This window comes from Cynocephalus volans, chromosome 10 (genome assembly GCF_027409185.1).
Source record: "Cynocephalus volans isolate mCynVol1 chromosome 10, mCynVol1.pri, whole genome shotgun sequence".
NCBI classification, from domain to species: Eukaryota; Metazoa; Chordata; class Mammalia; order Dermoptera; family Cynocephalidae; genus Cynocephalus; species Cynocephalus volans.
In genome coordinates this window covers 80,840,244-80,853,597 of record NC_084469.1, presented here as the reverse complement: position 1 = coordinate 80,853,597, position 13,354 = coordinate 80,840,244, and the positions used below count along the sequence as shown (strand labels likewise).

Below are 13,354 nucleotides of genomic sequence, written 5' to 3'. Positions count from 1 at the left end.
ATTGCGTGACAGGAGAAGAAAGCAGCCAAGAGAGAAATGCTTACTCAAGGAGTTAGGTATTCGGAATTTTTTCTTTCTTTCTTTTTTGAGGCTGGCCAGTAACGGGATCCGAACCCTTGACCTTGGTTTTACAAGACTGTACACTAACCTGCTGAGAACGGGCCAGCCTAGGAGTTGGATATTTAGGAAAGAGGCACCATAATTAAGGAAATCCATTATTTGGGGTTCTAGTTAGTTCTGTACATATTTTATTTCCTCTTGAGTTCCTTGAGGGCAATCCCAGCTCGTTGATTTCTGTATTCCTCGTTAGCGACGAGAAAACTGCCCAAAAGGTAGTAAGCGCTTAAATCAATATTTGAGGACTGAGAAAACCAAGCAGGAAACTAGGAATATAAGAACGAACGGTCTGGGATAGAGTGCAGTTCCTCCCCGGAACAGGAGGCGGCGCCAGCGTTACGCCAGACCGGTAGCCGGCAGTTCTTGGTCCCTCCGGCTGACCGTCCAACGCTAAGCCCCGAGGCCGGTGCAGCAGTCAGCCAATAGGAAACCGTCTTAGTCGCAGGGTCTGACAGATTTGCCCAATTACCATAGCGGGTATAGGGAAGGGGCGGGGCGACGGGGAGGGGCCGAGGAGAGCGGTTAGAGGTGGGGGGGGCGCTGCCGGCTGGGTGGGGGCTGCGGAGCTGCGATGCGGACGGGGCAGCGGCGGTGACCGGAGCTGCCGCCCGACATGAACTCGCTGGAGCAGGCGGAAGGTAAGGTGGGCCTCCCGGGCTTGTCCCGGGGCTCCTGCCGGAAGCTGGAGGAGCTCAGAGGGTCCGGAGTCGCGGAGACCCCACCCCGCGAAGAGGAGGCCGCGGAGGATGGAGGGACCGGGCCCGGAGCTTGGGGCGCGCGGGGGCCCGGCCAAGGGGCGGCCGTACCTGGCCGGACGCCGGGGATGGCCCGTCAGCTCCCTCCACTCTCCCCAGCTTAGTCCTGTTTTATTTTCTATTCATCCATTAAATTCTTGCACATCGTGCGTTGTAGTATGCGAGTTCATTTTGTCTTCGTTTTATTCTGATGACCCCACGAGTTGTATCCCTAATTCCTGCCGAGGTTTGTGGAAATGACACCCCACCTCTCATTCAGAGGGAGCTTCTTGCACCTCCCTGTGTTTTAAAACTAGGCGTCGGCGCTTCGTGGTGCCGCGAAGATCACCTATAACCTACCTGGAAGGGGAAAAGAGGAGTGTCTTTCCAATCTGGTAAGACCAGACAATTACCATTAATTAAATATAAGAGGGAAAAACCGGAATCGGGTAGTTACAGTCAAATAGACCTCGAAGACGTTGATGTTAGGTAATACATTTTTCTAATAGAAAGTTCTTGGTTCCCGCAGAATTAAAACTCGATCCGATTTTGATCCTTTTATTTGCAACCCCCAAAACTGCAGCTTTTGGCGCCGGCTGAGTTTGCTGCTGATTTTCCACATACCATTTTACGAAGCTTCTAAAAGTGAACCAGTCAGTTTCTTTATGTGTGAGATTGGAATTAAACCTAGCGTTTTTGTCAAATGCTCAAAGCTGTCATAGTTAATAAAGTAAACAGTGCAGCGATACGTGTAAGTTAGCGTGTAAGACCTGAAGCAGTTAGAGTATCTAAAAATTCGTGCTAATAGACTCAAACTAGTAAGAGTGGCTAATTACAAAATTGAATTTGTTTTCCCTAGATCTCAAGGCTTTTGAGAGGAGACTTACTGAATATATTCATTGTTTGCAACCTGCCACTGGACGTTGGAGAAGTAAGTTCTTGAATGTATTTTAAGAGAAAATAAACTCTTTGATACTTTTCATTCTTATGTAGATATGATTTGCTTTTATGTAAAACTTTTGATTAACAAATGCTTGCTTTACTAAACCATAAGATTTAATTTTGTTTGGATACTTTTTGACTTATTTAACATTGTAAACAATGCATTATAAAGAAAATTTTAAGAAAAGGAAGTTATAACTGGCCACCCTAAAAGAACAAGTCTATTTTGTGTAGTCGAATTATTTTTTTCCATAAAATACATATATTTTAACTTTTTATTAAACAAATATTGCAACTTTGATTAAAAAAAAACATACATAATAAAAATTTCAGTAGCCTGCTTAGCAGTTTTACAATTTGCCTACAAACTGTTGAAATAAAGTTTTATTAAGAAAAATCATATTATTTAATGTATACTTGCAAAGATTATGAAATTACCCTTAGTTGATTTTTAACAGCATTATTGTGCTGCTTTGGATCCTGACGTAGAAAAGAAGTTCACATTACTGTCTATTCATATATATCTTGAGTGCTACAAAATTTGACTTGAATGAATTATGGTTACTTCCCCATGAGAATTATAGGAAAAGTGGACAAATATGCTAGTGATGAGATCTTCAAACAAAATGTGAGAAATCTGATTGGTCAGAGTTCACAAGTAATGAATTTCTCGGGTTCTCTGGTTTACCTAGGAATTATCCCCCAAACCATTGTTCTTTGTTTCACTGTTATGTGAGAATCTTTTAAAACATATATGATGCTGTTCAATCTAATAAAATATAATATAATGAACGCACTTTACGTTTTCTGATTCATGGTCTTAGCACTTATATGTAAATGACATCAGCTTGGCTAATATACCAGTCAAATACAAGTATGTGTATGAAGCCTTTTCTAATGTTTTGATTTTGCCTTTCGTTTTTTCAAAAATGGCTGTGTAAAGTATATTTCTTTCTGGAAATACAGAATTTTAAAAAATTGAGTTTAATCTGTCCTGAGCTCAGAGCAATTTTGAAATTTTGATTCTATTATTAAATACCTAAAATGAGATTTTTTTTTTCCCTCTGTGATTTAGCTCTTCTAAAAGCACATCATCAGGAATTCTAGATAGTTAAGGTTTTACTGTATTTCTGTTGCTCTTTGAAGCTTGATATCCACATTTGAAAAATGTATGCATCCTACCTAAAAGACAAGCAACTGTCATCATCTCCAGAATATTAACTAGGGCTCAGTGCTCCTTTATTATTTTTTAGTAATACCATTTATTCTTAAGTTTTACCTATGATCTACTTAATCCAAAATAGTTCTAGGTTAGTGGAGAGAACGAAACCTTTTCTAAGTTCTACTAGTAGTAATTTCTACCCGACCTTTCTTTAAGTCCCTTAAAGAAAATCTGATACTGATTGGTGTGCTCCATGCTGACTCCACACTTCCTAACACTGACCTTTGTTTAACTGTTTAACTCAGCAGCAGGCAGTGGTCTGCAAGGCTAAATCCTTTAGTGTGAATTCTCAGTGCATTCAAAAAGGAGTCTTTTGTTTGTTTACAGCAGAAAATGAGAGGGTTTTTTGTTTTGTTTTTTAATTAGAATTTGCAAAATCAGCACAAAACACAGTGAAAGTTACATAATATAGAACTCATATTGAAGTTTTACCATCTGACTCTTAACTGCTTTTAATTTCATTAATCTTCATAAGTTCTGACTAAGTAATAAGGGAGACAGTGTCATCTTCAATTACTAAGTTTCACGTTGTTCAAGGGAATTCCTCAGGGTCATCTGGCAGGTCTCCTGATTCCTGAGTCTAGTCAGTGCATTTTTCATTTAATAAGGTTCTACATTCTTTGGCTGTCATTTATTAGGAACTGGTGGTGGTAGTATCAAAAAATTAAGGGTGTATTTGCTTACTAATTTCGTGTTTATCTTTCATTAGTGCTTCTTATAGTGGTATCTGTCTGTACAGCTACTGGTGCCTGGAACTGGTTAATAGATCCTGAGACACAAAAGGTAGAAGTTTTGTTTTAAAATGTATAGTAGATTAAATGAGATAATGGATATAGCAGTGCTTTGTTAATTGTAAAGTATTATTCAAATGCTACCTATTACTACTACTAATGATATTAATCATTATATTAAAAATATGCCTTATATTAATTTGCTTAAAGAAAACTTTGGCTGGCCTCTGTGAATTAAGTATCTTCACAAGGGAAAAGACCTAAGAAGTACTATTTCACTTATAAAGTTACCATTCATTTCTGAGTTTGTGTACAGTTTTTAAATTTTTTTTATATTATCTCATTTTTACTTATTTCAGTGTGAACATTCTTTGTTCTTCCTGGTTCATTTAGTGTCATCGGTGCCATCTTTTAAAAATTATAAAATAACATTTTTTTCTATGAGTTACCACAGTTAATACTTTTTTTCATCCCATAAAGCATTTGTGATGACTTTACAGGAAACATATATGATAAAATAGCAAAATATAAGTGTAATAAAAAGTCAGGACTAGGCAAAAAACAGATTAGATTAGGAGGTCAAAACCAGGAAGGAAACCAGGCCACTGATGATATATAAGTCATGTGGTTAAACGCAACTGCCAGAATGGAGTTATATAAATGAGTTTCTGAGTTACCTAATCAATGAAGTCAGTTAATTCTATGATTTTCATTGTCTGTCAGAAGTATAAATGTATCAGTTCCTTGAGCTAACAATGCTTTTCTTTCTCAGCATTATCTAAAAAAATTTCCTGCCCAAAGTTTAATGTAGGAAATACTGAGAGATCTCCCATTGGGCACTATGCAACAATATCCCTATGCCAGATGCAATAACAGATTTCATAATGTTATATCTTGAAGCATCCTTTGATGAAAGCTAATAGCATGTTTCTCAAATTTCTACCTCTTTCTACTAACTTGTGCCCTAATTTCAAACTCAGGCTTTTTTATTTTTATTATTGTTATTATTAGAGAACCAGAAGTCTCCAATTTTTCAGTGAAGTTTTTTCCCCCAGTGTAATTTTATTTAGGTAGTAACGTTTTAATTTTTACAAATCTTAAAATCCTCCCCACTTTTAAACTTAAGTAGATTAAAGTAGCTTTATTTATAAACTTTTAGGTTATATAGAAGAAAAACCTAATAGTAAGGCTTTCGTCATCAGTCTGAATGGCACTTTAGGCAGCCAGGGGTTTATTTAGGATGTTGTCTCTCTGACTTTATCCACTAAGGTGGAAATATAAAAGGACAGGAAGCAGGGAAGGTTGGTGATGGAATTTTATGTTAATATAGGGATTTTATGGCAGACAGGAAACTCTCCTGTGTGTTCATTTTTTAAAATTTGATTTTAAGGCTGTACTTGCTGCTCATCTTCAGGGAAGGAGTGGAAAGAGGCTGGCAAGAAGATTGAAAAAGGTCTATCTTGGGAAATAGTCTGACTTCTAATTGGGAAAAATATAAGCTGATTTCAGCTAGTTGAGATCTTAATAAAACACAGAATTAAATGAGGTTTGAGAGAGGCCCAAAACTATGTAGTTAATATAATTTTCTAAATTAGGTGAGAATATAACTATTAGCCTAAGGGTTGATTCTTTATATTTCAGTATTTGAAAACCCCAGACCTGACAAGAGTTTTCACTAGCAATTGTGTCTATAGCAGCAGTTGCAAACTCAGAAGCCAGTGCCTAGGTAGAAGAAACTAGGGGAAAAAAAGAGTATGGCAGACTGGGAAAATATATGAGTGTTTGATCCAAGGGGACAACTGCTGTTTGGGTGCAGTTGACATGGAGGAAAGAAGACTGATACTGATTGACCTAATTAAAATTAATACATATGCCCTATCTCTGCTAACATTGTGCAGGCCACACAAAACATAGCTGATTTTAAGAAGACATTCTTCTGGAATATTAACCTTCCTTTGGGATCTCATCTTTCTAGGAGCTTCCTCCCTCCTGATGTTTTCAGCCTCTCATTTCTTCATTTGACAAACTTATTTAACCAATACCATGCTGGACCATCTACCTGGTGCTTCTCTATCTTGAAACATGTACACATCTCTTGGTGTGAGAGTGAAGTGGGGATGTACTTAGCTTGATTCTGTTGCTCCTATTCAGCTAACTATCCATTTGATTTATTTCTCCAGATGCTCTAAATGCCTGTCTACTCTGTTTCTCCAGTCTGCTTTTCTGTATTCCAGTCATCTGGATTCAGTGCCCACTCTTGTTCCAATCATGGGTCCTGGACCTTTGTTCTTCTACTGTTCTTCGAATTGTGTATTGTCCTGTTTTCTACTGTCATCTGATTATGTCCAGATCTGAAATTAACCCTTTCTTTCTCTTGAATTCTAGTTATTTGTGGATAGCTACTAATCTTTCCTTGCTTGAATGTCCTGTGGCCATCTAAATCTCAGTATCTTCAAAACCAAACTCATTTTTTGCTTCTGCAGAGAGGACGGGTGATGCTGCAGCTGAGTATTATAAGGATATGTAGGAGGAAGAAGGTTAACAAGGTAGCATATGTGGAAGTATGGCAGGAGATGAAAATTAGACTGGGACCAGATTATGAATGGCATAGTTTGCTCAACAATTTTAAGGAAGCTTTTTAACAGGGAAGGTAACTAGATCACATTTGACTTGTGTTTTCATTGAGATCAGAGGCCTTACCTTCACTCATTCAACACAGAGTTCAGTAAATATTTCTTATAGGGTTGTTTCTTGATTATAGGAATGACTTTGTAATGGTGCAAGTATTTGAAATGAATGGAGGGAATATTGCTATATTATCTTCCTATATAGAAGATATAAAGCATACATTATTTTTATTCTTACAGCATAGCAATACAGAGAACTAGGATTATTGGAAGTCTTCAAATCCTCATAGTGTAGATAATAAAAATATTACACACATTTGTGCACGAGTGAGGAGGGTAGGAATCAATATTGTTATAAGATTTTTAACATTTCCATATTTCAAACTTCTTTTACAGGTATCCTTCTTCACATCGTTATGGAATCATCCGTTTTTCACCATTAGCTGTATCACTCTAATAGGCTTGTTCTTTGCAGGAATACACAAGAGAGTAGTTGCACCATCAATGTATCCTTTACCACAGATCAAATTTTATTCTCTGAACTAAACTAAAGCACCTTCTTAATGATCTAGGTGATTATTAGAAGCTTACTCTTGAAATGAGAAATTTTCCTTTGACCAAATTTATCCAGTATAGCTGCTCGATGCCGAACGATATTAGCAGAGTACAATATGTCTTGTGATGATGTAAGTATTTTTTTCATTAGAAAATCATAGACCTGAATCAAGGGGAAAAAAAAGACTAAAAAAGAAAATTAGAGACCTGTATGGAAGGACTGAAATGTTTGGCTTTAGAAAAAGCAGATATTTATTAACAAATTGTGTTCTTTGAAATTAATAGTGGGAATATACCTTATAGCATTGATTCTAAAACACATTTTTTTACATTTTAATGTCTCTGTAATTGAGATGCATCTAAGAATCAGTAGTATCTAACAATTAAATCGGCAGAGTTGACAGTTTAATCTTTCTTAATGACATGAAATCATGATGCATCTTAAAATTGAACCATCTTAGATTCAGTGAAATACAGTAGTCATTATTGGCAAAAAATGGCCCAGTGGATTTTGGTTTTATAAACTACTAATATTTATCTAATGGTATTCTGTATGTCTTATTTGTAAATAGAGGCATAGTTTAATTTGCAGACTATGGGCATGCGAATCTCCTGTTTTAAAAAGTAGATCATGTACCAATGTATTATAAGAGTGTCTCACAGTTTTGATTGGTAGCTTCTATTTTGATTTACTTATTTTATTTATAAAAACGTTTTTACCTTTAAATTTATTTAGAAGATAAGGATAGTATTTCAAGTCAATCAGGAAGGAATAAGCTATTTAGTAGTGTTGAGATAATTGACTCTTTGGAAAAAATGAATTTAGATCTCTGCCTCACATCAATAAAAAAACTAAAAGTCTTAAATATGTTTAAAAAGACATACACATCCCACTATTAAAGCATTAGAGAAATATATTTATAATCTTGGGATAGAATAAAGCCTATTCTTAACACAAAACAGAAATGCCATGATAGCAAAAGTTAGATACATTTGATTGCACAAAAATTTAAAACTTTTATACAGCAAAAGGCAAGAAATTAAGCAGTGATCAGAAGAAACTATCAATGAGAAAAAAACAAATAGTACATTTAAAACATGGGAACATCACAGAAGTGGAGATATAAATGGCCCATAAACATTTATGATAATACTGGACATTGCTAGCCGCCAAAAAAAAAAAAAAGCGTGGACAGCCTTATTTGTAATCAGGAAAATGCAAAGTAAAGCAGTGTGCTTCCATTTGTTCTACCTATCAGATTAGCAAAAGTTAAGTACTTTGATAACTCTGGTATCATGGTGAGATGGATAACACCTGTACACTGCTGTGTTGGGAACATAAATTGGAACGGCCATTTTGGGGAATAGTTTTTCATCATTCTTTTAAAATGGTAAAATGTGCATGCCTCATGACCCAATTATTCTACTTCTGTCCTCTACTTTGGGGGTTGTGGGGGTGATGGTCACACATGCACACAAAGGGGCAAATACAAGGATGTTTGTTACAACATCCTTTGCAGTACTAGAAAAATGGAAATAATCATTACATTTCTCAGCAGAGTAAGGTAAAACAGGTCTACATGTGGTGTAGACATGTCTCAAAAAGCCAGAAGTAAATCTGTTTGTAAATCTGTAAGTAAATCTACAGAAGATCTCCAAGACATAATGTTAGGCACAAAAAGCAAATTACCAAGCAGTATGCTCAATTTAGTATCTTTTTTTTTTTTAAGTTTTAATTATAAAAATTTTCAAACATAATAAAAGTAAAGAGAAGAATATAACAAACTCCTATGTACTCATCACCAGTGTCAATAAACTCATGGCCATTCTCTTTCTTTTTTCTTGGTGGTGGTGGGGAGGGGAGGGTGTGGCTGGCCAGTACAAGGATCTGAACCCTTGACTTTGATGTTATCTGATGGCCATTCTAGTTTCATCTTTAGCCCTGCCGACGTTATTCTTCCATCAGGTTCTTTTGAAATAAATCCCAAGTGATGTATTTTACCCACCAATATATGTAAATCCATAGAAAATGATCTGGAAGAATTCATGCTAAAACTGGTTTCTTCTGGAGAGAGGACTAGAATTTGAGGTAGATGGAAAGGATGATTTAGCTTATGTGTATCATTTGAATTTTTTATAATAAGATTACATTAATGTCTTGCTAATATAATTAAAAATAGATTTAAGATAGATTAAAACAATGGGTAAACAAATAGTCATGTACTCATGTGGTGTAATACTGCTTGGTAATATAAAAAAGTACAAGTTACCAAAATGCCAAAACATACAGTAACATGCATGAACCTTAGAAATATATTGCGTGAAAGAAGCAGATGCAACAGAACACACTATATATGATTCCTTTTATTTAAAGATCAAAGACAAGTAAAACTAACTCATAATATGTGGTTATGTCCATGTGTTAAGTGGGGACACCATTAGGTAGAATGGAGCGTGGAGGAACTTTGTAGATAGTGATATGCTGTAGCTTGATTAGGGTGGTGGCTACATGGGCATATATGTTTGTCAGAACTCATAAAATTATACAAGACTTATGCATTTTATTGTATAAATTATACCCTGATAAAACAATGGAAAAATTAGATCTATCAAGATATCAAGAAATCACCAAAAATTGAATGACCAAAATCTAAGTGAAAGTGAGTATGTAGAGATAACTAGAATCCTGTCAACACTTTTGACATGAGGATAAAAATAAAATATATTAATTAAAACCACCTGGAATTTTACCGATCAGAGATAATCACCATGTTTTATATTTCGTTGTGTATTCATTCTCACTGACCTATTATAAAAGGAAGATGTTACAATTTTTCAAACTTGGTTCTTTGACCCAGCATTAGAACCTAAGAGCATGCAGTTACTGGGCATTAGTGACATGCAAGTTCCTGGGCTTATCCCTTTAACTGCATTATCTCAGTTGAGGTCTTCCATTTTGCATATTATTTTGCATTTAATTGCGTTCCATTTAATTGCATATTACTTTATTTTATGGATGCATCATAATTTAATCTCCTACTAGACATGACAGTTGTTTCTCCATTTTCTATACTATTTTTGTTGTTTGTGTTCTCCACTAGAACTTAAACTCCATGAAGACAAGGGACTTTGTCTAGTTCATTACTGGATCCCTAGCACTTAACATAGTGCTTGGTACATAGTAAGCACTCAAATGTTGACTGAATGCATTAATAACACTTCTGTGTACATCCTTATACTCACATCTTGTTTCCTTCAGATAAATTCCTGGAAGTGGAATTGTTTGGATAATGTGGTATGCACTTTTTTATTTATTTATTTTGATAACTGACTCGGCCCTACATAAGAGTTATATCATCTTATACTGAACACAAGCAGTGTATGAGTATCCATTGCTCCAACCATTGGTTTACTTTTTAACTTGAGGAATTAAAGCTTTTTTATGTTGGAAAGGAGAAATGTTGTGCTCAGATACACAGTTTTATTTATGTGTTGTAAACTTAGGTAAGGAGCATAAATCTATACAAGTTGGGATTTTATGCATTGGATTGATTGGCTGATTTCTAGGTAGCCAGTGGACAGGAAATTCAAATAAAGATGCGGGGGGGTTGTTTGCTTGTTTTTGGCGGCTGGCTGGCACGAGGAACTGAACCCTTGACTTTGGTGTTAGTGTGTGTGTTTTGAAGTGATAAAGAATTTAGAAGAAAGCTCCACGCAGAGGAAACTTTGAAAACATAGCTATTAATTGTTTAACTTTGATTAAGTATAGAGAAGTGTTCTGATTTCCTGCAAATGCCCTTTAAGGTTTATAAGTGGTGTTATTTTTAATAGAACTGTTTATTGAAAAAAAATTTTTTTTTTCATTTTTACAGACAGGAAAGCTAATTTTGAAACCTAGGCCTCATGTTCAATGACAATCTGCCCTCATTGTTATGGGACCTAAAACAGCCTTTCTTCAAATAAGTGATACAGCAAAAAGCCATAAAGGATTCCTTTTGCAGTTGGATATGTGAAGGTCATAGCAGCAACTGACAAGAAATGTGCAATATTTACCCAGATTATCTTGATGATGATGACTTGCATTATCAGTGCTTTGGTACCTTTGATTACCTGTGTTTCAGTATTAGTGTCACTTTAGTACTTCAGATCCTGCAAAGATTTTTGCAGGTGAAGTATGTATGTGTATTACTAAGTTAAACTTAGAAACAGAACCTCATTCAGTTTTTATAATGTATTTTTGCAAACTACTGTAAATAGCAAATCAATGCCAATGTTAAACAAAGAGGAAAATGTTGTGTGGACTTTGTTCTCCTGCACCAGTATTTCAGGAACATCTGCTTGCCATCCCCGCAGCTCTTTAAAACCGGCTATTATGTGTGCCTTTCATTCTTACATGTCTCTTAATCGTACTTCAGGAAAAACATTGGATTCAGCTTAGACTGAGGAACACTCATCTCCATTATGTTGTAAGAAATTCTAGATGTTTTGAGAAACAATTTTTTGTTAAAAACCAGATATTGAATTCCAGCAACTATTGTGGTTATGTTTTTCAGTTCATTGCTTTCTTTTAATGCTAGATATACTTGATATATTTTTAAATAATTTTAAGAACACCCCCAAAGGGTTCTGAATATACAATTTTAGTTATAAATTATGTATTGTCTGAGAATTTGATAGTCATTGTTTTAGATAATTGGATTTTATGCTGTGGTTGACGTGCTGTTTACACAAGTTTTGCACAGGTGTAATTGATCATCCTACTCCATCACCAGGATAACATGGGAGCCACAAGCTAGAGTCTACAATTCTCACTGTTTAGAGAGTGTTAATGACATACTGTGTATGCATAATAGCCACATGTACTATAATAGCCCTTAAAATTAAACTATTGGGATTGCTGTAAATATTTTAAAATACTGGAGGTGCCTTTTACCTGTTTATTAGAAGATTTTGAAAAGGTTTAAATTATTTCATGAGCAATCTTTTAAATTTCATTTAACATAAAGCTGAAAATTCAATGATAGGACACAGACTTTTTTACGAGGCTGCCATTTAACTTAAATGTGTTCATCTTGGCTTTCACATGTACAAAATTTTATTCTTTGAACTGCAGCAATAAAACCCTCTGCTCCTAAGAAGTCTTAAGAGGGTGTTCTATATATTCTGCTTTGTTTTATTTTCTGTAAATTTTTTTTGTAGATAAATATGTGCATAAAAATAAATACTTTATATATAACTAGTGATTGGGCTTTTTCTTTGGTTTATTGGAAGTCTGTAACTCTGAAAAAATTTTAAAACATATTGTGTGTATCAGGTACAGTCTAGTTCCAAATGAGATATTTAACTTTGCATCCAACAGTACAAATTTTAAGTAGCAATTGTAGGTACCCAGTTTATTAAACTATGATTACTTTTAATATGTCTTACTGTCATATCTGATAACATTTGGCTCTTAATCAGGAAATGCAGGTTTTTTCATGTTGCTCTTTACAAGCTTGGGTTGCCAGTTTCCTCCAAGAGTATAAAGCTGAAGAGGGATTTAATAGGTCCTTAATCTTTTTTGGAGTCATGAACTCCTTTGAGTATTTAATAAAAGCCTTGACTCTCCCATAGAGAAGTACATCTGTGTACACCGTACACTTTGCATGAATGTGGAAGGGATTTTCTGATGTCAGACTGCTTGGTGTCTGTTGGCTTCAAGAAAAAACATTCTGTTACAGTTTGTAGATTTTTCATGCCTTCACTTCTAGCAGAACAACTCGTTTTCCAAAAAAGTCTGCTTAAAATGGCCCAAGGGTCCTTGCCTTGTTAGTTTCTGACCATCACCTCCACTCTCTCATCCCCCTACCACACTGTTAGGAAGTTAACTAAGTCCAATCCTGTAACTTTACACATGGGGAAAACAATGTCAGATTTGCAAAGTGACCTTATTCTAGGTCCCCACAACTTACTAAAGACAAAGCCAGCACTAGAACACAAATCTCTGACTCAGATTGGAAGGGTGTTTGTGTGTGTATGTAATTTATTAATTCAGGAGCCATTATAATGGTATCGTTGAGGGTATAGACTCTTGGGCCAGACTGGATTGGAATCTCAGATCTGCTACTTGCAGGTTTTGTAGCTTTAGGCAAATTATGTAACATTAGTTTTCTTGTTTATTAAATGGGCATGATGCCAATCTCCTAGGTATAGGAAGGTAATATATAGGGTATAGGTGTAATACCTATCTTCCAGGTTTACATGAGTATTAGTGTTAATTCGTGTAAAGCACTTGAAGTAGTGCTTGGCTGCAGAGTCGGTGTTCAGTAAGTTTAGTTGTTAAACCAAATCCTAAAAGTAACAGCAACAAAAAAATCGCCCAAAGTCAACATCTTAGTTGAGATAACCATGAGGAAATTGTGCTTATGTTTTAAACCAAGCAAACTC

General features: G+C 35.6%; 1 protein-coding gene across 2 annotated transcripts; it reads left to right on the top strand.

Annotated features, from left to right (window-relative positions):
- Positions 1-667: 667 nt before the first annotated feature.
- CNEP1R1 (CTD nuclear envelope phosphatase 1 regulatory subunit 1) lies at positions 668-12,134 on the top strand. Of its 2 annotated transcripts, none has more exons than XM_063112083.1 (6): positions 668-755; positions 1,711-1,782; positions 3,725-3,798; positions 6,770-6,879; positions 7,005-7,059; positions 10,801-12,134. In XM_063112083.1, exons 1-6 carry the CDS (start codon positions 731-733, stop codon positions 10,840-10,842), a joined length of 378 nt encoding a protein of 125 aa, XP_062968153.1. In that variant the 5' UTR covers positions 668-730; the 3' UTR covers positions 10,843-12,134. The 2 variants fall into 2 exon arrangements, with proteins under 2 accessions (XP_062968153.1, XP_062968154.1); XM_063112084.1 differs by having other exon boundaries at positions 7,010-7,059; positions 10,801-10,828.
- The last annotated feature ends 1,220 nt before the right edge of the window (positions 12,135-13,354 follow it).

Bases quoted from the DNA above. Each gene is read 5' to 3' on its own strand.
- CNEP1R1 (XM_063112083.1), top strand. From the start codon at position 731: ATGAACTCGCTGGAGCAGGCGGAAG. The intron at 1,783-3,724 runs GTAAGTTCTTGA...ATCTTTCATTAG, and splicing joins TGCCACTGGACGTTGGAGAA to TGCTTCTTATAGTGGTATCT. The intron at 3,799-6,769 runs GTAGAAGTTTTG...CTTCTTTTACAG, and splicing joins TAGATCCTGAGACACAAAAG to GTATCCTTCTTCACATCGTT.